General features: G+C 37.0%; 1 protein-coding gene across 3 annotated transcripts in view; it reads right to left on the reverse strand.

Annotated features, from left to right (window-relative positions):
• LOC131076516 (uncharacterized) overlaps window positions 1-24,047 on the reverse strand; it is a 161,366-nt gene that overhangs the window by 39,042 nt on the left and 98,277 nt on the right. For all 3 annotated transcript variants that reach the window (XM_058013746.2, XM_058013747.2, XM_058013748.2), the window contains one exon: window positions 15,604-15,764. In XM_058013746.2, the coding sequence (XP_057869729.2) occupies window positions 15,604-15,764 (161 nt within the window). The remainder of the gene's footprint in view (window positions 1-15,603; window positions 15,765-24,047) is intronic.

Genomic DNA, 24,047 nt, shown 5'->3' on the forward strand with positions numbered 1-24,047 from the left:
CTGTAATCTGACAATGATTCAGAAACACTAACTGGGTTTGTGAAACGATACTACCAAGTAGAGATTGGCATTTGACAAAGATATGTTGTAATAATCTTCTACATCATGTTGCAAGGAGAGATTGGCCTGAATACATCCAAAGAGTTAAAAATTGATCGCTTCAAGGTAAAGCCTTGAGAGGTCACCTAGAGGTAGCAATAAATTTGATTCTTTCAAGGGGACTCTTCCACAATGTCAAGAAGGTTGATGTGAATAACTATGGATTTAAGGCACTTTCTTGCTTGATAAAAAGGAGAATAACATATCTTGAAATAAAAAATGCTACAAGATACCAAAAATCTTGTTAGTGGAAAGACAAAAACTAAGACACAAAAACCCCTAAAAGAGTTAAAGTTATCAGAATTACATATAGAGTAAAACTAAGACCATTGAAAAAAGCACTAGGAGTCCTTCAAGAAAATATTGATATAGAACTAAGTCAGTAATGCATTGATATAACAGCAGTGAGAAACACAGTCAAACATCAGAAATGATGGTGGCCTGGAATGTTAAAAGCATAGTTTGCACACTTGGAATCAGCTTGGACTCGGCAGACCCAAAATATCCAACTCAGCAAAAACTCCTCAACTTACAAAATACTTAAATTCGTATGAAAACATAAGTTTTATGCAAAATAGGTAAGGTTTTAATTTTCATTATATATAGAGTTGCCATTGTAAGAGTTTCCATCACTCTTCGTATGATTTTCTATATGGTAAGGTTATAATTTACCTTCATCAAGTGCACCTCTTTGCTCCAGTGCACCACATTTCGCCAACCTCCTCAAAGGTCAGCCCCTGACTTCATGCCTTAACCATTTTCTTTCAATTTTAAAAACAACTTCAATTAACCATTTTCTTTCAATTTTAAAAACAACTTCAATTTCTCCTCATTGAGGTGCACACCTAAATGTAGAAAGTCTAGACTTAAATTTTGATGAGTCTCACTTTCAATGCACACACCTATGACTGCATCCTCTAACTTGAATTTGCCTTACCTAAGGTTTGCACTTTGATTTTGGTTGTATGAAGTATCCCCTTCACTATATAACTGTGATTTCAATCCACCCATCTTTCATATCCACGATCAAGTGTGCACCTTGATATTACACTTGGCAAAAGACTTTATCTCAAAGGTGTTGAAATAATAGCTATGGTCGGATCCTTCAGGCCGACATAGCAAATTACAAATGTGTGAATGGCCTTTGGCCTTACACATTTATATATAACGATTTATAAGTTATCTTGCCTATTAAAAGGAATCCTATTTATGTTATACGAATTTATTAACAATAATAACATTGTATAATCGGTTAATGAGAATCGGTTATCCCTTGACCTGCCACCTTTGGGAAAGGCACGTTTGGAGAGGCACAACCGACTTGGTCAAGGAGTCATGTTGTTTCGATGACCTACCGATGGATACATAAGAACGTCTTTTTCTCTCTAAGCAGGAAGCAACATATGTGTGGGCAGATCAAATCATATAAACTACGATCTGGATATGTGTGGGCAAATCGAATTATATACACTGCAATCTGGAATGTGTGGGCAGTGCGGATCAAATTGTAGCAGATCAAAATACATATAACATACTTGCACATCAAACTATATCTACAGCGAATTACTCCAGCGATCTAATATCATCTACAGCACTATCGTACTGTATGCACTGTCATTCTTCAGAATGTTAGGAATTCTTCACCACTATCGTGTTGTATGCAAGCAACTCAGGAAAGCATTGGTGGTACATCCTACTGCAGTTCAGTTTGCATCCCCTTCAGTCTAAAGTGACTGGATCCATCTATAAGCTTCAAGGAGTCAAGCAATTCACATTGGTCTTTGTACTTGATCATTGTAACAGCATCTTGCTGTTCATATTTAATATATATATATTAGAGATATAATTTCCATGCTCGGGGGAGACGATAACAGTATATCATCTATGGTTGGGAGGGCAACAATGATGTGAATCATTGCCCGTGGTTAATCGAGCACGCCCTATGATTACTATGCATGGTCATCTTCTTGTGATCCTAGTATTGTAACAAATTCAACAAAAGGTGTTCACCTCTTTACCATCTATTTTGTTTACTTCACCTCTTTTCTTGAGTTTTGAAAACACAATACCTTTCTCCTACATCAAGGGCATGATTGGTCTTCAAAAAACAAAATCCTTCAATGGCAACCTTCTTTCTCTGCCAAGACAGATGAATTCAAGAACTCCATTTCCATGATCCTACAAACATTCAAAACCCACAGTGATGACAAGACAAAACAATCTAGCAAGACCTTATCATGACTTGCACGTGGGAAAACAATAGAGATAGAGTTCATACTTCATACAAAAAAATTATATGGTACAACTCTTTCTTTGGAACTCAACTTAAATGTGTGTGCCAACAAGACCTTCAAGCCTACTTGCCTTTCAAGCTAATATGTACTAAGAGTCACTGGTCTCTTGACTGATTCAGTCACAACATCATGATAACTGAAAAGGAAACTTGCACATATCTTAAAAGGAATCAACTTAACATCATTGTCATTACCTCCACATGACTACGACCTTTTGGTCTCAAGAAGCAACTTGGGACTTGGATTCACCTTTAATCCTTTTTGCTGCTCCTAAGAATGAAACCATTTCATAATCCACATCTTGGTTACCTTTTCCTCTCATCCTCCATCCACCAAGAGAAGAACAAACCTTCCATTGGAACCTTGTGCTTTCAAAAATACTAATGCAAAATGAAATGCTTCCCATTCAACCAAACCTTATATTGATTCTAACTTCTTAAGTGTTGTCCTCATTTTTCAATTTTAAAAAATGTGACAACCCCTACAAATTTTTGCTTAAAATGCATCATTTTTGTCTCCAAGGCACGTTTTATGAGGTGCAAAACTCACATTTGTTAGTGTCAAATCATCAAGGGGTGTCTTTGCCATCATTGTCCAAGTTTTGGTAAATTTTTGCATTCATTTTTCTAGCTTTTTGTGCAATTTCGGGTTTCAAAGCAGTCATTGCAAGTTGGAAATTTTACTATTAAGGCATGCTTCCCGAGGCAAAATTTTCGCTTCTTTCTGAACTGGACTAATCATAGTTGAAAAACTCGGACTCAGCAAACCAAAAATTTGGACTCGGACTCGGACTCGTGAAAGACTCAGCAAGGACTCGGCAAAAAAAGAAACCGTAGTTTTACCAAAAAACATAAAGAAATTAATGCATTTAGAGAACATAAGAGCCATAATTGAAACATTACACATGTCACATACTCATAGTTTCAAACTTTCAACTCTAAAATATATAATACCAAGATTTCTTCAATGCTAATTATGCTTTTATACGGAGCCTAATCAGACTCAGAGGTTAAATTTTCCCTACTTCCATCGGCGCAATTTCCCCCTATATTTTTCGATGAGGGTTTGATGGTAGCACCCCCAAGTTGGGGTCAAGGGGCATCGCCCCTTGCAGGGTCAAGGGACAGCGCCCCTTGTGCGCTCCCTGTCGCGATACAAGGCGGGGTCGAGAGGCAACGCCCCACGAGGCCAAAAATACTTTTATTATTTTATCAAGGCGTCGGGTGTTATTTTTCTTTTATTTTTCACTCCCTTAGTTATGCCAAATGAAGGCAAATTTTTTTCAAAAAAACTCAATTTTAAAGCTTGCATGACTTTTTTTCTGGGTCGCGTGACTCCATCTGAAAGACTCGCGAGTCCATGCAAAAGACTCGCACGAGTCCTTGCAAAAGACTCGCAAGTCTTTTAGATGGACTCGCCTCGCGAGTCCTTGACGAGTCAACTCGTGGCTCCCATTGACTCGCGAGTCCGTGGTGAGTCCACGAGTTTTAAAACTATGGGACTAATCTTCAGTTCATCCTTGATCCATGTTTCAAATTTCATCGCATTCCGAGTTTGTTCGCTCTGCCTTTCCTTCAAATTTGAGTTTTTTCCTCTTGACTACGAGTGGGAAATTTTCCTTCTCTTGCAAGTTAGGAGTTTTCTTTTGTTTTTGTGTTGTAGGGGTTTTTTCTAGCAATTACAAGTGAGCTTTATAAAAAAGGTGTAACTTGTAACTTGTTTTTTCTTTTCCTCTTCCCTTTTTGTCTTTTAAGTTGTTTGTAGGAACTTTTTGGACAAATTGCAAGTGAATTTAAAATTACAAGTTTAATGAGAACTTGTAAGTTCTCATAAAAATTCCTACTTTGTGCTTTTAAGTTGTAATAGGGATTTTATTTCCCTATTACAAGTCTTTTAAGTTTTTAAGTTTTTATGTCTTATGTCTTTAGTTGTAATAGGAATTTTATTTCCCTATTACAAGTCTTTATGTTTTTATTTGTTTTAGTTGTAACTGGGGTTTTGTTTCCCCATTGGAAGTCGTTTTGCTCTTTATTTTTGTGCTTTTGTTCCCTAGAAACCCGAATTTGCTAAAGGAAAGGAAAAATGATGCAATTTAAAACTTGCAAAGGCGTTTTAGAAACCTGATTGCATTTTTGAAGGGCACATTTTGCTTGAAGTTGGAGTTGAAGAACTCGAATTGCACTCTTGCTTCCACAAACCCAATTTTTGTGGCATTTCTCCCTTGAATCCGTCCCTAATCTTGGCTATGGCTTTGGAGATCGTTGGTTCTTGCCATGTTTTTCAGATTCAACGGTTTTCAGAAACATGTCTTGCATTCATCAGAGGCATTTTTGAATCCGTTTTTGCTGAGGTTCTTGCCACGTTTTGGAAGCATGAATTTCGTCTTAGTTGCCACGTTTGCAACATGTCTTGCATCCTTCATCCATTGAAAAGTGTTTGAAATCAAATGCATCTCTCTTTCCAAGCCGTTTTTTGTGGACAGGTTTAAAAACAAAACGGATTTGTTTGTTGTTTGCAATCCCAACGTGGTTGCTTCCTTACATATTTATAAAAGCATTACGGTTTCTCCCAAGCTCATTTGTTTTGGTCTAGGGCATTCTTCAAGCAAGATTTCAGGTTTTTATATGATCTTCCCATGTTGTTTTGCTCTTTGAATACAACTTGTGAATTTGTAAAGTTTTTTCCTTCATTGCACTTGCAGCCAGCCTTCCAGAACCTAAAATTGCTACAAAATGCACTCAAAAACACTTGAAAATGAGTCTTAAAGGTCCAATTCCAAGTGCAAACTTGTAGTTACCCATTAAACATATGAAGTTGCATATTTGTTCTCCACAATTGCAAGTCAATGTTCTTCTTTTCCACACATGTAATGCAATCTCCAAAACCCGAAATTGAGCTTTGGCCCCACTTTTGCAATCCCTTTGTCTCACTAATGTCAATCTTGTTTGCACACACGACCTACCAAATCAATGAATTAAGGCATGGGCCTTATTTTGCAAGCAGATTTCAAGATTGGAGGATGATACAAAGGGAGAAAAACAACATGACTGAGCCACACAAGGAGATGAATAAGTGACATGAATGGTTGAGAGCATAGAATGCTTTCAAGATAGAGATAGGTTTCTTACTTCACCCTTGCAAAGAACTTCTCTCCTGAAAAGCTAGTACTACCCTAAGCAAGAAGATAAGATCGAAGTTCGTTGGTTAAAGACATAAAGACTATCAAGGGTGCAAGTTATTTTTCCAGTTCAAGATGTCATTTACCTCGATCACAGAGCATCCTGAAGCACCATGAAGATTTTCAAAACAAAGGATGATGTAATTAGAGTTGTGTCTTCAGACACATAGAATAGTTTCAATTGTGTATTTGTAATTTTGTTTTGACAAATTACATGTAAAAACAAAAATTGTAATTGCAAGTGTCACTTTTACTTGCATTTTTGTAAAATGTAATTACATGTAAAACAACTATAAGTTGAGTTAGATTAGGACTGTAGTTGGAATAAGTCATAGTGGTTGAGAGAATTTCTCTAGTTAGGATCCTCCCACCTTTTTCTCAAGGCGCCTCTCCTATAAATACTTGAGGGGGTCTATTGTAATTGAGATCTTTTGGCAATGCAACAAAATTTTGTCAGTTTATATGTGCACTCTAAGACTTTGAGCTTAGAAGTAAATTAAATTGCTTTCAATAAAAGAGGCAAGTTGTGTTGAGAATTTGTGCCAATTCAAGTTATGTGACGACATTTTCTAGAGTTGATTGTGATTTTTGTTCTATTGTTCAAGAGGGATTTAAATTCAATCTTGCAGACTCTGAGCTGCTAAATGCATTTGGAGATATAGGTTTGGTTTCCAGACTCGATCTTGCAGACTTTGAGTTGTTTATCACGTTTGAAGCTAGTGTAGAAAGCTCAACTAAGGAGATAGCTTGTAGACTTTGTGTTGCTTTTTATTTCAAGACTTGTGCATGTAAGGTGAAGTGCATCATATAGACAGACTTTGAGTTGTTGTGTGTTGTACATTATTATCATTTTGAGAAGGTTGATAGGACACTAGAAGTGTTGAAGACTTTGTGCTTTCATTTCTGTTTTCCCGTCTCAGGGAAGTGACGGAGGTCTTTGTGCTTTCATGGAAACTTTGCTTCCCTTTATGTTCCAAAAATCCTACAAAAAAATTCTCATTTCTATATTTGTTGTTATTTATTTCCAATTGCTATTACTTTTCTATGAAGAGAAAAAAGTGTAGTTTTTCTTGAAAGAAGAAGAAAGACTGTTGTCTCAACCATATTAGATTAGTTTAGTTTGTAGATAGGGGTAGCCTTCCCTAAATTACGAGAGTATCATACTCACATACTGTGGCTGAAACCACAATTTTGAACATCCCCTAGGTGTACAAAATTTTCAACCACCATAAAGAAAACAAAAATTCTTGTCATTGAGATATGGACTCAACGATGACATCACAAACATTTAATGGAATTATGTCTACCAACACTTCAGCCTTAAACTCAAGATTTAAGTCCAAAATTCATTTTACTTTGCTGAAACCAGCAAATTTGCTAAATTATATTTTACTTTGCTGAAACTATCATGTCCCCTCCTTGATCGTTATTTTTATCCTGAATGAAGCAATCATTATTATTAAATAATATAATAATTACTAACGAATAATTATTTGATATTTATCTATTTATTAAATATAATTAATTTAATTAATATTTATAATATTCTTGAAATATTCAAATAAAAATAAATTAATATAATATCATAAACATAATTTATATATTATAAATTATAAACATAATTTACTATCATTTCCTTGCCTATCAACCACTTCTTACCTGCCTTCTAGCATGAAAGAAAACAGAAATAAATAATAAAAGAACTAAATATTGAAGGCAAACTCCTATACCCTTGCTAGCCGACCATAGGAAGCATTAGTTAAATTACTAAGAACAGATGATATTAACAACAGCAACGATTATGATTGATAAAAGTAGAAATTAATATGAAGTCAACGATTTCATTAATATACAAAGACAACAGTCATTAATAATAAAAAGAACATCAGTATACAACGATTTGTTTTCGAAGGACATGACTCCAAGTATAGTCACGCCTTTCCTAATAATCGTGGCCCTTACCCCATGTTAAATAGCGGGGTCTTTCCTTGCAAAAAGGCATCACATGATAAGGAAAGATAGGAAGGAAAAATAAGTAAAAGGCTGTCAGTGGATGTCAGCAACTTGTAACCTGCTGCCAACTGTATGATTATACTACAAATGTTTCATTCTGGGAATAATCTGCCGTAGCTTATAATAACAGAAATATAATTAAAAGAATATTAGATTGAAAATCAGGAAGAACTCATAAATAAACATTAAGGAGAATAATTAGTAATCCATTTTGAAGATTATAAGTAGACAGTATTTAACCAGATTTACAGTGATACTAAATGCATCAAAGAACATGACTACCAATTAATTTAAATATATCAAATAAGAGTTAATCAATGATACATATCATAGGTTCATAAACAAATAGATAACAAGATAAATAAACAAATGATAATTCCTGAAACATAAAAAGAATGTCTTTAAACTGTCCTAAAACCATAATCAGTTCTGTATTTTCTATCCCCTAAGGGAGATGGGTGCTGCTAGGGAGGGGCAGAATAAAACCACTTCAATAGAATCCCCAAGGGTGAAAGGACTCCTCTTGAAATCTCAGCTGCAAGCCCTGTTGTCTCAATTTTTTGAAAATTCAAAAATTTGACAACCCTTACTAAATCTTGGTTTAAATGTGACTTTTTTTCTCCAAGGCACGTTTTACGAGGTGCAAAACTTGTATACGATAGGGTCAAATCATCAGGAGGTGTCTTTGCCATTGTTGTCCAAATTTTGGTGAGTTTTGGCATTCATTTTCCTAATTTTCTGTGCAATTTCGGGTTTCAGAGCAGTCACTGCAAGTAGGAGATTTTTATACAAAATTTGTGATTTTAAGGCTCTAGGGCATGCTTCCCAAGGTGGAAAGTTTACATTTCTTGACGGTAAATCAATCACAAGCTTATCTTCCATCTCTGTGAAAGTTTTGGTCAGTTTTTGCTTTCATTTTAGCTGTTTTCTGTGCAATTTCGGGTTTCAGAGCAGTCATTGCAAGTTGGGGAACTTTAAGATGTCATTGCAAGTAAATGCATTTACTTGTAATCGAGCTTCTAAGACCCGATTACAAGTGGGTTCGTAGTTTAAAATGTCAAGTTACAAGTCAAGGGGGGTCTTTTTGAGGTGATTGCAAGTAATTGAAATTACAAGTCTTCCAACTTGTATTTGTCTCCAAGAAACCAGAAATTGGCTTTAAGTCAAAAGTTAACTTGTAAAGTGACTTCCAAAACCTGAAATTACCTTTAAGTCATATTTAAAACTTGTAAAGTGATTTTCAAAGCCCTATTACAAGTTGTTTGTAAAAAGCAACTTGTAATGAGTCAAAAATAACCCGATTAGCTTCAAGTAAAGGATTACTAGTCATTGTAACTTGTAATGGGTCATGAAAAACCCGAAATGCTTGCAATGAGGAAATACAAGTTATTTTAAACTTGTTAAGAGTCTTTCATGTTGATTTAATGGTAGTGCTCGTTAACCACAGGCAAACATAAGATCTGTTGCCTTCCCAACCATAGACGATAAGCTCTTATCGTCACCCCCGAGCACACTACATGTCCTTCATGTTATTGAATTAATATCTTTTGATGCAATTATGACCCTGCATATATATGAATCAATACCTCCTAATAGACCCCAAGTCGGCCATATACTTTTGGCGCCAAGGATAGGGTTAGACCTATATATTACAAGTTACATATGGGTCTCCCTTAGTTGCAAGTTACATTTAACTTAATCACAAGTTACACATAAGTGGTTAGCCCAAATAGGGCCTGCCCCAAATTAGACTCATACAACTGAGATATCCAAATGCCAAGACCAATAGGCCACTTGGCATTTTGTGCACTAGGTCGGCCCAAGAAGGGATCCGACCTAGCTACACAACAACACTCCCTCTTAGCTAGGGAGCATTCCTTCTAAATAACCAAGTCACATAGTGACTACCACCATGGCTACTCCCATGAATAATACATTCACCATAGCTACTCCCAAAGGGTGAACAAGCACATTATGGAATTTCTTCCATGATACCCACCATACCTACTTGTAGAGGGTGGGCTCACCATACCTACTCGCAGAGGGTGGAAGAGGGCTTTCACCTCAACCTTCTCCCACAAAAGGGTTCATTACCACATGCCTACTCGTAGAGGGTGGAACGAGGGCTCTAACCTCATACTTCTCCCAGAGAAGAATGCATCTCCACCATGCCTACTCGCAAAGGGTGGATCCACCATAGCTACTCGCAAAGGGTGGAACGAGGGCTTTAACCTCAAACTTCTCCCAAAGAAGAATGCATCTCCACCATGCCTACTCACAGAGGGTGGATCCACCATACCTACTCGCAGAGGGTGGAATGAGGGCTTTAACCTCAAACTTCTCCCAGAGAAGAATGCATCAACAAGGGATTGCACCTCGAACTTCTCCCTCACGGAGAAGAACTCATTAACAAGGGCTTTCACCTCAAATTTCTCCATCACAGAGAAAAATGCATTAACCAGATCTTCATGATGACGTGGCTCCCTTTGAAGCTGGAATGCCAAGCTTCCTCTGAAGCTGAAATGTCAAGCTCCCTCTGAAGTAGATATCAACCTTCTAATCTCTTCGTCCAAGGTTACTTCTGACGATATGTCACACTCCCTCTGAATGTTGATTCTTCCTCTGCGAAGAAATGCAAGCAATCTTCCTTCCTTGAATGCAATCTCTGATTCGTCCTGGAAGCATTTTAAAGAGAGACAATGATAGTCAGGGGAAATGTCAATACATGATTCACTATTCAATGATGTAGCGTTATTCAAACATAAAGAGTACTTATCTTTTATAATTTTGCTCAACAATGAAATTTCCATTCACTTGGATTGATCACACCAAAGCACCTAGTGATGATCTGATGGCTGCGTGGCCTTTGGCCCTCGCCATCACTCATCATCTGTCCACAATATCTGCTCTGAGCATAGCTTAAGCATCATCTGAAGAACTGCCTTTAATACCATCCACAGCAAAGTGATGGAACAACCACATGAATGCGACAGAAATCCACTTGTAGTAGGGTGTGCCAGAATTCTAAGCTGCAGTGCCCATCCTAGGACAAACTTCAGATGATCTTCAAGAGCGACATAAGTAAGAACTCAAATAACTAGACCTTCAATTGCAATATCATCCAATTATCATCCAATTCGCAACCCCATCCAATTATGCCTATGTAGGCTTTAGCGAAACGAATGCTTCATTTGACTCTCGAAGCTTCTAGGATGATGTGAGAGTTGTTGTAAGGCGTTATTGCATGGAGGCTTTCTCCACCATTCCTGATCGTTAGGTGTCTCCATTCGCTTTCGTCCCCATACGCACACATTTCACCTTTGTGTGCGGCTTAATGTGATCATCACAAAACTCGCCACTATGTTGCTGCTCAATCTCAACCTTCCATTACACTGAGCAATCGATAGCACACGTACCGACTCGCATCGCTTCGTTGAATCCTCAAAATGCTTGCTGCCACCTTGTCGATGTCTCTAGCCACGAGCGTCGTGAAGCGAGCGATCTCCATCACTTTCATTTGCTAGTAAAATGTTACGATCGCCGAAGAGAATCCTCCACAACATGATCTCCTCCCCGAATGAAGAATTCGAATATAGAATGTTAAAAGGACAGAGATGTCCATAGCGACTCCACTTACCGTCAACATTTCGATACCAGGCTTGGCGACTTTCAATGCCAAGGCATCGGACTGAATCTGTCATTGAGCACTAATGACAGATCTATGGTGATCATCGACACCTCAATGGTCATTACTCGCCACAGAGCATATGCGATGCTCGCGCCTAAGTTGAGAGGCTCGGTAATTGACTTTTACCTGCACTTAGATTTCTCAGTCTGCAAATTACTTTGATTGAACTCCCTCAAAAGCACAGGATCTACCTTTAAGCGTTTAGGCTCTATAGAAGAAACCCGGCTCTGATACCATGTTGATTTTACGGTAGTGCTCGTTAACCACAAGCAAAAACTCGGCTCTGATACCATGTTGATTTTACGGTAGTGCTCGTTAACCACAAGCAAACATCAGATCTGTTGCCTTCCCAACCATAGACAATAAGCTCTTATTGTTACCCCCGAGCACACTACATGTCCTTCATGTTATTGAATTCATATCTATTGATGCAATCATGACCTTGCATATATATGAATCAATACCTCCTAATAGACCTCAAGTCGGCCATATACTTTTTGCACCAAGGATAGAGTCAGACCTATTTATTACAAGTTACATATGAGTCTCTCTTAGTTGCAAGTTACATTTAACTTAATCACAAGTTACACATATGTGGTTCACCCAAATAGGGCCTGCCCCAAATAAGACTCATACAACTGAGATATCCAAATGCCAAGGCCAACAGGCCATTTGGCATTTTGTGCACTAGGTCGGCCCTAGCAGGGATCCGACCTAGCTACACAACAACATTTCAAAACCCGAAATCAATTTTGCAACTGATTTTTACTTGCTCTTGCTCATTCAAACCCCTATTGGGAAGATTTTTGGCATGAAGAACACTTGGCAAGGTCTGCAACTTTATTGAAACCCCATTTTTGCTCTACCTTTGCCACGTTTTTGCAGATTTGGTTATGGTTTTCGACTTCTTTCCTTGACCACGTAAAGACTTGGTGCTTGTTTCATTGTCATTGTTTGATCTTTCAAGCATGGGCAAGTATGAAGGTTTTCTTTATTGCTTTCATGATTGATTGTTTAATCATTAATGTTTCTTTACTTGCTCATTGCTTCTAGGGTTTTGGAAAAACGTTTTCCCCACAAGATTGCAAGCTTATACCCAATCAAAATGCTTACTTCCAATCGGGTCTTCAAGACCCGATTACAAGTGGAAGTGTAAAAGTTTTTCCCTACATTGCACTTGCAGCCAGCCTTCCAAAACCCGAAATTGGTCCACAATGCACTCAAAAACACTTGAAAATGAGTTTCAACACTTGAAAATGAGTCTCTAGGATCCAATTACAAGTGCAAACTTGTATTTTCCTATTGCACATATGAAGTTGCATGTTTGTTCTCCACAATTGCAAGTCAATGCTCTTGTTTTTCCACACTTGTAGTCAGTCTTCCCAAACCCAAAATTGAGCTTTGGCCTCACTTTTGCAGCCCCTTTGTCTCATCCATGCTAGGCATGTTTGCACACACGACCTACCAAACCAACAAATAAAGGCATGGGCCTTATTTTGCAAGCAAATTCCAAGATTGGAAGATGATACAAAGAAAGAACAACAATATAACAAAGCCATACAAGGAGATGGATAAGTGATATGAATGATTGAGAGCATAGAATGCTTTCAAGACAGAGATAGGCTTCTTACCTCAGCCTTGCAAAGCATTTCCCTCCTGAAAAGCCAGTACTACGCCAAGCAAGAAGATAAGATTGAAGTTTGTTGGCCAAGGACACAAAGATCATTAAGGATGCAAATTCCCATTCCGGTTTGAGATGTCTTCACCAATCTTGCATACTTCAAGTTCTAGCATCCTGAAGCAACATGAAGATCGTCACCAACAAAAGATGGTGTAGTTAGAGTCATGTCTTCGGACACATAGAACAGTTTCAATTGTGTATTTGTAATTTTGTTTCGACAAGTTACATGTAAAAACAAGTTTTGTAATTGCAAGTGTCACTTTCACTTGCATTTTTGTAAAATGTAATTACATGTAAAGCAACTACAAGTTGAGTTAAATTAGGACTCTAGTTGGAATAAGTCATGGTGGTTGAGAGAATTTCTCAAGTTAGTTGGGATCCTCCCACCTTTTTCTCAAGGCTCCTCTCCTATATATACTTGAGAGGGTCTATTGTAATCTTTATATTATTGGCAACCAAGTAAACTTTGCAGAATTTTGCACTTGTAAAGACGTTGAGCTTTGAAGTTGTAAATTGTTTATTCTCAAGCAATATCAAGGAGTTGGAATTTCAGACTATGGGTTGAAGCCATACTTTGTGTCCTTTGTGTTCTTATGTCATATTGGAGCATTTCTTTGTGCTTATTTGAAGTTGTGGAAGATTGTTAAGAAGAGCTTCACCCCAAATTATCTGCAGACTTTGTGCTGCAAGTATCTAAGGTGGAATTAGTTTAGTTTGTTGTTAGTAGCTGAGAAAAGTTGCAAGACTTTGCACTTGTAGTAATTCCCATCTAAAGTAAATTGAAGGTGCATCATAATTGCTGACTTTGTGCTGCCGTATGTTGTACATTGTTCTTGGTACATCATACTTACAGACATTGTGTTGTTACATGCTATAGATTGTCCTTATTACATAATTCTGAAAAGGGTAGATAGGAATTTAGAAACTCAAGACTTCGCGCTTGATTGCTGTTTTCCCGTCCCGGAGGAAGTGACGGAAGTCTTTGTGCTTTCAAGAAACTTCATTTCCTCTCTTGGTTTTATTTTAAATTGCTGCTATTATTACTTCATAATTGTTGCTTCTTTTCTATGAAGAGAAAAGAGCATAATCTTTTCTGAAATAAGAGAAAATGTTGTTGTCCCATCCATTTTAAATTAAATTAGCATTAGTTTAAGTGTTAGAAAAGGGGGAGCCTTCCCTAAATTAGGAGAGTTAATACTCATGTGCTGTGATTGAAACCACAATTTTGCAGATCCTCGTGGGTGTACAAAATTTTCAACCAACAGGCCCCAAGGGTGAATGGACAGAGTTCCAGTAATTTGGGTTACATTAAGGAGCTGGTGTCAAGCACCCTAGGCAGCCAAGCCCTCTTCTGGGAATAGGGTCAGATTGGTTTAGGTTTAGGCATGGTTTTAGTGGCTCATAAGTTATATTACAAAGAATTAGTTAGTTATGCTCAATTAATAGTGATAGAAGGTAGTAAAATAGATGTTGCCCTTGGGAATTGACAGTGTATAAATAGGGGGCATTACAATCACCAATTCATGCACTGCACTACCCTGCAATTTACGAATGCCTTGATCCAACTTCTATAATGTGATTTACGAATCAGGGAATGAGGTGATTTTACCTATCAAAAATGGGTGCAAACCTTCAAGCAGTTGAGTCAATTCAGTGTCTGTATTCTCAAATGAGACAAAAAGAAAGAAATGAAAATAGAACTCGGATTTCCATATAGTGTCCTTACATAAATCTCCTAATTCTGTTTGAAAAATATTCCTCTTATCCCATCAGGAATCAACAGGCTGACCTTTCAGTCATTAATGGATAAACAGCAGATGTTATTCCTTCAAGTTTCAAAGGGCTGGCATTTGACAGGTCTCCAAAGGGAAATCTCATTCTGTAAAATTGTAAATGATGGTGGTGATAGATATAATGATGCTGGATTTCTTGTCTTCCATTGAAAGACCAAGGCTGGCAACTAAAACCAAAGGGAATTTCATGTTTTATTACAAATTTTAAAAGATTCAAACCATGGGAGATTTAAAGATTGAGCGACTCTAAATTAGTCATCAAAACATGAAAGACAATTATACATCATTGCATTCAACATACAAAATCTTGAGTGGTGAAATCATACTGTATCTGAGCTACTTATTAGGCAGTCCAGTTCATTCATTTCATCAGGGATAAGATCAAGCATGGAGACACCAACACAAAAGTTGTGATATAATTACAGACTGAGCAGCCACAGACGAATAGAGATATTCAGAAACTATTGTTTATGAGCAGCACTCCAAACTTCCCCCTAGTTATCTTTTTTTGCCTGATTAAAGAAAGTTGTATATACTGTAAATGCAATAGCTTCTGGATTAGACTGTGTATAGTTGCATGTACTAAACAAATATCATTTAATCCAGAAGCTATCCAATTTACTACAATTGACTCTGTAAATATCACAAGTTTACTAAATATATATATATTGGTTGTAAATACTTAAAAATTCAAAACAAAAATTCTGAAAATATTCCCAGTAATCCAACACAACTGTGGCTAATTTTTTGGATTAATTTTGGTTTGTGTGTTGATTGATTGGAATTTGGATTTAATCTAAAAAATGTCCCTTCGATAGTAAAAACCAAAAAAAGGTGAGAAAGTTGAAAGAACATACTTGCACAAGAAGACTGGGTGAAATGTATCGCTGTCGTTTCCTCCTTCCTTAAGTTCTCTTCTCTTCTCAATCTCTTCTGTATACTTCTCAAAAGAAAGAACTTGACAAGGACCTTGGATAGAACCCACCAGATTGTTGTCTCCATGGTTTGATTCGTAAACCTGAAATGTGAAAATCCATCAAAAATATAAACCCTAAGAAGGAGAGAAACTTGCCAAACATAATTTTAGAGTTACAACAACAGCTTTTCTTCAGAAACAAGATGCCCAAATGCAAGTGAATAATAGTAAACAAGATTTAATACATATTGAAGAGACAACATTGGATTTTTCACCAAAAAAAAACACAAACAAAAAGGATTTACCATTAATAATGCAGAATGACTTGCTCAAAATATGTGTGACTATGTTACAAAGGACAAAAAATGACTGACCCATATTATACAGGGTGTACAAAAAGCCTTGCAAGGTGTATTTGCAAGTGATTGGTGAGAGTTTGTCGAAAATTTCACAGAACACTTACTGGATGTATGAAACTACATTTTGAAATTTCTAATGACCTTATTTTCAGAGACTACAAGCGTTGTCAAATCACCTGACTGTCATAGACCAGGAAAGTTTGACTAGAAAAAGGACAGTAAATTTATTATAACATTAGAATCTTTTTGATAGCCACTAGAGCTTCTTCAGTTAGTTGACTTGCAAGAAAAGATATCCTTGTCAGTTTGGCCTGCAGAGACATCCATGCAATGTGGAAGTATCTACAAGAAAAGCTTCCAGAAAATATGGACCATTTGAACCTACACAAGTGGAAACCATGAGTTAGAGGTAGAGATGGCTTAAGATTCCCCACTGGTATTTCACCTTGCATGATCTCTGCAATAGCACAGTACCATGGTCGACCAGAATCAAGAGTATGCTCAGCTTGAGGAGTTAACTATGGTTCTGAAACAATTCCTTAGCTTTTTAGTATTTGTTTTTTCAAATGTCATGAGGAATTCCTCGATGAACTTTAGCCTACCAGCCTCCAATAAAAGGTTGTGACATGTACAAATATTAGCAGTAATAGTATATGGGATGAGAACAGAACAAATTCAATGTCATTCACATTTTCAGTAATTGCCACAAAGAGGTTATGCTCGAAGCATAGTCACCAGAAATGTGTCCTGTTCGTTAAAGATGAATACATTTGGAAATTAAATTGAAAACTTAATTCCAAACTTACTTAAATGTTTACAGATCTTTGTTTGACTGAACTGATAGTAATTGAATGCCTGAGCTCAGCTAAGGATTTTGGCCAATACCCAGGGATCCTTTATTAGAAAACCTTTTCTTCAATATCATTGAAAGGTTTGCAGCTCTGCCCTCTGAATCATTAGATAATATCATATTTTAACTACTTCATGCTGTCTAAAGCCTAAATCACCTTTATAATCAACGAAGTGATATAAAATCGTACAAATGTACATTTGAAAACAACATACAAATATTACAATTGCTGCCACTTTATGTGTTTGCTATCTAGATTCTATACAAATTAAGGGCCTTGTTCATTGAAAATTTCACGAGTCCTCATGACACACTCTCAACCTTGTCATAAGACCCTTGTGGAACAACAGACACTTTGTGTACACCTCACTGGTTGTGAAGTGTGCCAGTGTTTTAATTTGCACCTTTCAGTAAAACACAAAACGAAACACATGTGCAATATAGCCACTCTCCAAATTAGAAGCATTTGAAATTAAGTCTTCTTTTACGGGTTGTGCCTATGTCTACCAAGTGCACCCTTGTTAAGTAGGTTTTTCTAACATTGAATTTTCCTTTTGTGAAATGTGACCTTTCCCTGAAAGTGCACACTTGAAGATAGAAGTTGTGAGTTTTAAAAGTATTTGTCTTCTTTTAATCGCACCTTTCACCATCCAAGATGCAACTGTTCATAGACTTTGAACCTTGAACATTTCAGTACAAGGTTTAGTCAGCGTACAATACCTATTGTTATGTTTGATAATATTGGTTATCCGACAATGTATTAATTGTCCAAATTAAGTCTGTTGTCACTCTCTAGTAGTTATATGTGTCGGTTGGTTGACGGTTGTGTTCCTCTTGGCAACCGTCGAGTCCTTTAAATATATGTCTATCGTCAAGGAAGGGAGGATTGTATAGTCGGATGAACTAGAATCCTTGGCCGACCATCTTTGGTCTTCTTCTCTGTAATAATTTCACATGCGAATAAAGATATATTTTACTCTTCTATCTGGTATGCATTGTCATCTGTATTGTGACTTCTTATATTTAATTTATCAGATATAGCAGTAAACCTTTGGCGTCATTGCCTTAAAAGAAATTGGGTCAGCCTTGAGCGATTCATGCCCTTAGATCCGAATAAAGGCAAAAGGAGGCCACAAGGTGGTCAAGACAAAGCAATCAAGCGATCTTTAAGGATTGTACAACAAAGAGAATGAAGAAGAAGATTATGAGAAACATTTGAGGAAAATCCAATCGAGTGATTAGACAATCCATCCATACAATCAACGTCGTACAAGTACAAAAAGGGAAATCCTAAACTCATAGACATATTCCATCATCTATCCATCTCAGAGGAAACAAGAATTGGAAGATCCGAACCATAGACACCTGGACAGAGGGAGCACAAAAACAAACCAGAGACTAGAAGTACCCAAAGTGTTGGGGATGTTGGAAGCGAACGTATAGAGGACACGCACGTGGCAGAGAGTGCAGGGAAAGCATTGGAACGTAGCAGTCGGAATAGTCCACCCAAGTCTGACACACAACGGAGTAAGCAGGCAAGAAAGATGGTGACTTATTTGGCAAGTCCAAATGTGGATCGACAAAAATTGTCAAAGCTCACGGGGAATGGGTCAGAGGATCCTATGAGGCACTACAAGATGTGCGAAACCATTTGGTTGGCAAGTGGTCAGTTAGATAAAGACTATTTATTAAGGGCATTTCTTGCAACCTTACGAGGTATAGCCATAGATTGGTTCTCAGAACTAGAAGACGAACACCTAGAATCTTGGGAAAAACTGAAGAAGGCGTTCTAGGTAGAGTTCAAACTCCTACAAGATGATCATGAAATTATTGCTGAAATCTACAATACCAAATAAGGGAAGCATGAGAACGTACAGGCATATAATCGTAGGCTTACAAGCATACAATTGTCGGCTCGAGTAATTGCTAGGTAAGATGGAGAACTAAGCAGCTTAGGGGTTGAAGAAAAGGTGGTTCATTGAGGGATTGATTTCCTCCATGAGGAAGAAAATGAAGGTAGTACCCTTGTCATTGTACGTTACGACATCCAGAATGAAAACAAAACATTTTCCTAAGGGAAGAGGAAGACGGACAATGACGAGAGCACTGAAGGTACCAGCAACAAAGAATCCAAAATGGTTCAGGTCCTACGACAAGATATGATAAGAATGATGAAAGAGCTATGATGAGAATGATGAAAGAATTGACGGCCAAGAAAGGAACCTGTTGGAACCCTAATTTTTACAAAAAATTAATGTTTCCTAAATAAGAAAAATAGGTAAAAACCCTAAAATTGTATTCACCATGAAATCGTGGTTCAAATTCAAGCATAGTTTAATATTTTAAATTTTCGCACTATATGTGGAGTAAATGCAGCTCCCAAGAGGGTAGAGCCCAGCAAATGGTGTTAAGAGGACTTGTGAATGCAGATTGTTTAACTTTATTTATTATTTATTCTCAAAGCTAGATTTAAATAATCCAAGACTTATAGAAGGCAGAAAGTTTAAGCTTCTTTACAGAGTGGAGCCTTATAAAAAAGGATAAATCATCACCAGGGAATGACATTGATTGATGTTATTTAATCATTTTTTCTAAAAATGATTAAAATACTTAATTAGAGGACCAAGTAAGAAAATATATGATTATTTAAATCAAATTTAATGACTTAAATAGTAATATCATCGTATTTCTGGAAATAATGATGTTGGAAGGAGTCATTTAAAGTCATTTCTTGATTTACCCCCAAATCATTTAAAAATGATTTGCAGTATATTATAAGGGTGAATAAAAGGTGGTGGACCCCGCAAAGAGTTATTCTCAAGTTTGTTATCGGCAAGAAATAAGCTATCTCTGATGGCACAAAATAGTTTCACCGAAAACTCATGTCTCACCGAAAATTCAACATCAGTATAATGCAGGACGTCTAACAAAGAAGGAAACCACTTCACCAAAATGGGACCCTACGCCGAAAGGTGATATGTGAATAGGCTACCATCAAAACATAAATGGATTTGGTCAGATTTATGCAAATACCATAGTAGGCATTATGCAAAATGTAGAAGCATCAGCGAGGCATATGAATTGTTACTGCCTCAAAGAAATATGGTCTCATGAAAAAATCAAGAAAGAGCACCAAACAAATATGACGAAATGCCCTAAAAATTGTCAGGAAGATGGTTGCATTACATGGAACGCAATGATTGCAGTATACACATAATGAAATTGTTAAAAAATTCCAAGCCAGTGCGATTGGCCGGTATAAATGGAGATTTGTCTGCAGATTTGAGAATCATTATAGAAGACCCGTGAGCAGAATTCAAGAATTATTGTGGTAATTAAACTAGAGAGATGCACAGAACGATTTTGTTGAAAGGCTTCTTAACAGATGCAGTTGAGAGGTTTAATCCCAAGTTACACAGCCTTTGCTGGTATTGCCCTTACCTGTGCTCGAAATGGGAGTTTTGGAGAATATTATACACCAAAGTATAAAGTCTCCCAGATAGTAAAAGTTAAAAAACCCTACTTGGGGCATAAGGCAAAAGTTATATTTTTGTCAGATATTAAAATTGGAAATACTATGGTGGATAAATACATGCAGAATGTGGACAAATAGACCAAACACGAGAACTATGCTTAAGAGAAATGTGGTCTCATGAGATTAGATGTTCGCGGAATAAACTTGAAATTGAATATGCACAAAACGAATTTGATGAAGATGCTCTAAAAACTGTCAAGTATATACAGTTGAAAGGTGTAAAGCCCAGATGCACGACTTTTTCCAAACACCCCTCTTCTCTATGCAAAGTTGAAGCTTTTGGAAGGGAGTATTGTCACCCGTCACTGAGATGAAAACGATGTAGATAGTACAAGGACAACACCTAGACATAACAAACGAACCTCAAAACTTTTGAGTGATTTCCCTGTGATCGTATGAGGTCGCTTAGATCATGGATTCTCTTGTATTTAAACTCATATTAGGTTCTATGGCTTTTCCATGAAAGTAAGCGCCACCTTCAAGTCAGCAACACAGACTGTGTGAATTGTGAAGCTGGGAAATGGAAAGCACTGATTTCGAGAGCACATTAAATATGCCACTGCTTGAGAACAGCTGCAGCAGTAGCCGTTGCAGGAGCTTCATATTCCTTCTACAATGGATTCTCTATATTCTGATGTGGGTATCGTTCGTATTGTGGATTAGTTCCATAATTCTCATGCCTTCGCACTTGGTGCACCAACTCTACAGTTGGAATAACAGGTGGTGTATTACTTCTAGTTGGTCTTCCTCTGGTTATTGTTTACATTGAAATATTTCCCAATGGGGGAAACAATGAAACCTTTAGTAATGGGTGAAATTTCAGAGGATGGGGTGCAAAAGCTTCTGGCAAAATCTTTGGCTCCATGTGATGTGGCCCTATTCGTTTATGATAGTTCAGGAGTGAAGTATTTTTCACAGGAAGTTTAAAACTTAACAGAATAGCAAAGGGATTAATCCAATTAATGTCAAAAAAAGGGGTGAATGTGAGCAAACAAAACGATATGTATGGAATAGTTAAAAGAAACCCTAAAGTTTATTGAGGCATTTCAGAGTCAATAATATATTTCCAATTACAAATAAGGGATTGTCTTATCAGTTAGAATGGAATTATATTCACTTCGGGGAAGAATTTATATAGTAGATGGCGGATAAGTTGAATTATTAAAGGGCTGAGTGAATTTTTACTCATATGATATAAAGTGATTTCATGCATATGATTATCACAGCAAATTCAAGGGTATTCATCTTCAACCATATCAGAGGTTAGTAAAAGAAAGAGGAAATTATTTATGTTTTCATTTAGAAGTAAAGTCATTTTTAATAAAGGTGAAATGCAAGGTGTAGCATGTTATTTCTCCATATAAAACATTATAGTAAAAATGACGTCATCAGCACAAACGGGAACTATGGAGAAGAATTTATTTTCTCATAGGAGCATTATGGGGAGAATCGTTTTATGCAGTGGAGATTATCATTAAAAATGAATGGTTTGATTATGAAAACATCTCATGGGAAGATGGAAGTTTTGTTGATAAAATAATTGATTATCTTATAATTTTGGTTTTAGGTGGGAAGTTAAATAACTATTTGTAAACCATAAGATGTAACAGTCAGAAGCTATTGTTGCCCCTTCATTTTATATAAAAAGGGAATCATGACCGTAAAAGAAGGGAGGATTATCATATCTAAAAAAGCATTGTAATATATTATTTAAAAGACTATGTCTTATATTTAGGGTTTTCAACAAAGAAGTGCAGAAACATTTTGCTCTGAAAGTGTCTTGAATTGCTTATTGTTTCAAATACGAAATATCATTAATATTGTCTCCGAATTTATTCTTCTCAATCATACAAATCAGTATATCAAGGATATACATGATTTGTCAATACAACACAAGCTGCTCATGTGTGTTTTGTTTAACGGGTCTTTTCAAGGAAGAGTTAAATATTGTTGAAAGAATACAGTGATTCAGAGGGATAGATTGGATTACAGTTTTATGATTTACATATTTGCACGTTTATGCAAGGCATAAACAGAAAAATTAAGCAAGGCATAAATCAAGAAGGTGCTGAGCAGTTTGAGTTTTAGGCATCAGAAGAACAATGAATTCTTATGACTCTGCAACCCAGGATAAGGCACTAGTCGGTTTTCAAATCCATCATTAACCAAACCATCACAATATTTCAATTTCAGTTTTATGCAAGTAAGAGATAAGAGCAACGTTAGAAGTTAAATCAATCTGTTTCAGATATTCATGCCAATCTAGAATAGATAATAGTTCAGTTAAAATGATACATTTATAATCTGCTTAATTAAAAAGGTACACCCGCCTAGGTCCTGCAGAGCCTAAAGTGCAAGGAATTGCAATCATTTTGGTTGATTCTATTCACTGGCCAAGGTCATGCGTTGAGCCTGAAAATAGAAACTGGCATATTGTTAGGGTTCAACCAACCAGTGATTTTGAGCTCCAACGGAACCAATAAAGAAAGTAGTGAACTATGGTGTACTGAGTCCAAAATTGAGGGGCACAAGAAAGGTAAATATCCTAGAAAGATGTTTTGTGAGATTTGACAGGTGATGGGTCATTCAATAAGTGTCCCTATAATTTGAAGACTAGAAGTACACAAGTACTCTTCACACAGGAAGAATCTACTCAGTCGAAACCACATAATGTATCGCCAAGCAGTTATGGAAATCACTGAGGAAGGCGAAACCAAATACAGTATGACTGCAAAGGGTGTCCTATCATATAATGCTGACAATGTAGTAAATGGGAGCGCTTTGCGAGAGACTACCAAAATAAAAAAGACAATGTACAATTATTATGCAAATGGTGTGGACTGGGTGCTCATGAATACATCAACTATTCGAATCAGCAAGGGGTGAATATGCTAGCTATGGAGGATCCGAACAAGGAAGTCTTGGTGATCATCAGGTTAGATACAAACAAGGTAGTGTACCTAGATCCCCGTACAGAGAAGGATAGTCTCCGAGAAGCTAGAGCAAAAATAGAACAAGTGTTGGCAAAGGAATGAATAACCTCCAAGGGAACTGCAAGTATGTCATTGCGATAGGAGTTGGTGAAGAACATAGTTCGACAGGCTACAAATACCCATCAAGATGACAGACCTTCTTCAAGCTATGTCGCACCTAAGAGTGGCAATTACCAACACCATTAGTAACAACATAGTTGGCCAAAAACAATGAAAGCCACAAGAAGAGCCGACAAGGAAACCACCATGTGAAGGGAATAAGGTCGTGATCCAATGTTGTTGACGATGAGCATTGGGAGGAAGCTAGTCGTCGTCAAGATGGAAATTATAGGGAGGAAATTCACAAACACCATCGTCGACAAAGGCTCAGGAGTAAACATACTACCAAAAGATACTTGGAAATGCCTCGGAAGACCAACACTCTGGTCGCCAACCTTCCAATTGGTAGGTGGCGGCCAGCACAACATTGTTGTCCTCATTTTTGTTTTTTAAAATGATGGACCATTACTCAAAATTTTTGTCAAAAAATGAAAATTTTACTCTAACGCATGCTTCCCGAGGAAGAATTTTGCCCTACCCCTAGACCGGCTTAACCCTCATTCCATCCTCGAACCACATTTCGATTTTCATCGCATTTCGAGTTTGTTT

This window comes from Cryptomeria japonica, chromosome 3, assembly GCF_030272615.1.
Source record: "Cryptomeria japonica chromosome 3, Sugi_1.0, whole genome shotgun sequence".
Classification (NCBI taxonomy): domain Eukaryota; kingdom Viridiplantae; phylum Streptophyta; class Pinopsida; order Cupressales; family Cupressaceae; genus Cryptomeria; species Cryptomeria japonica.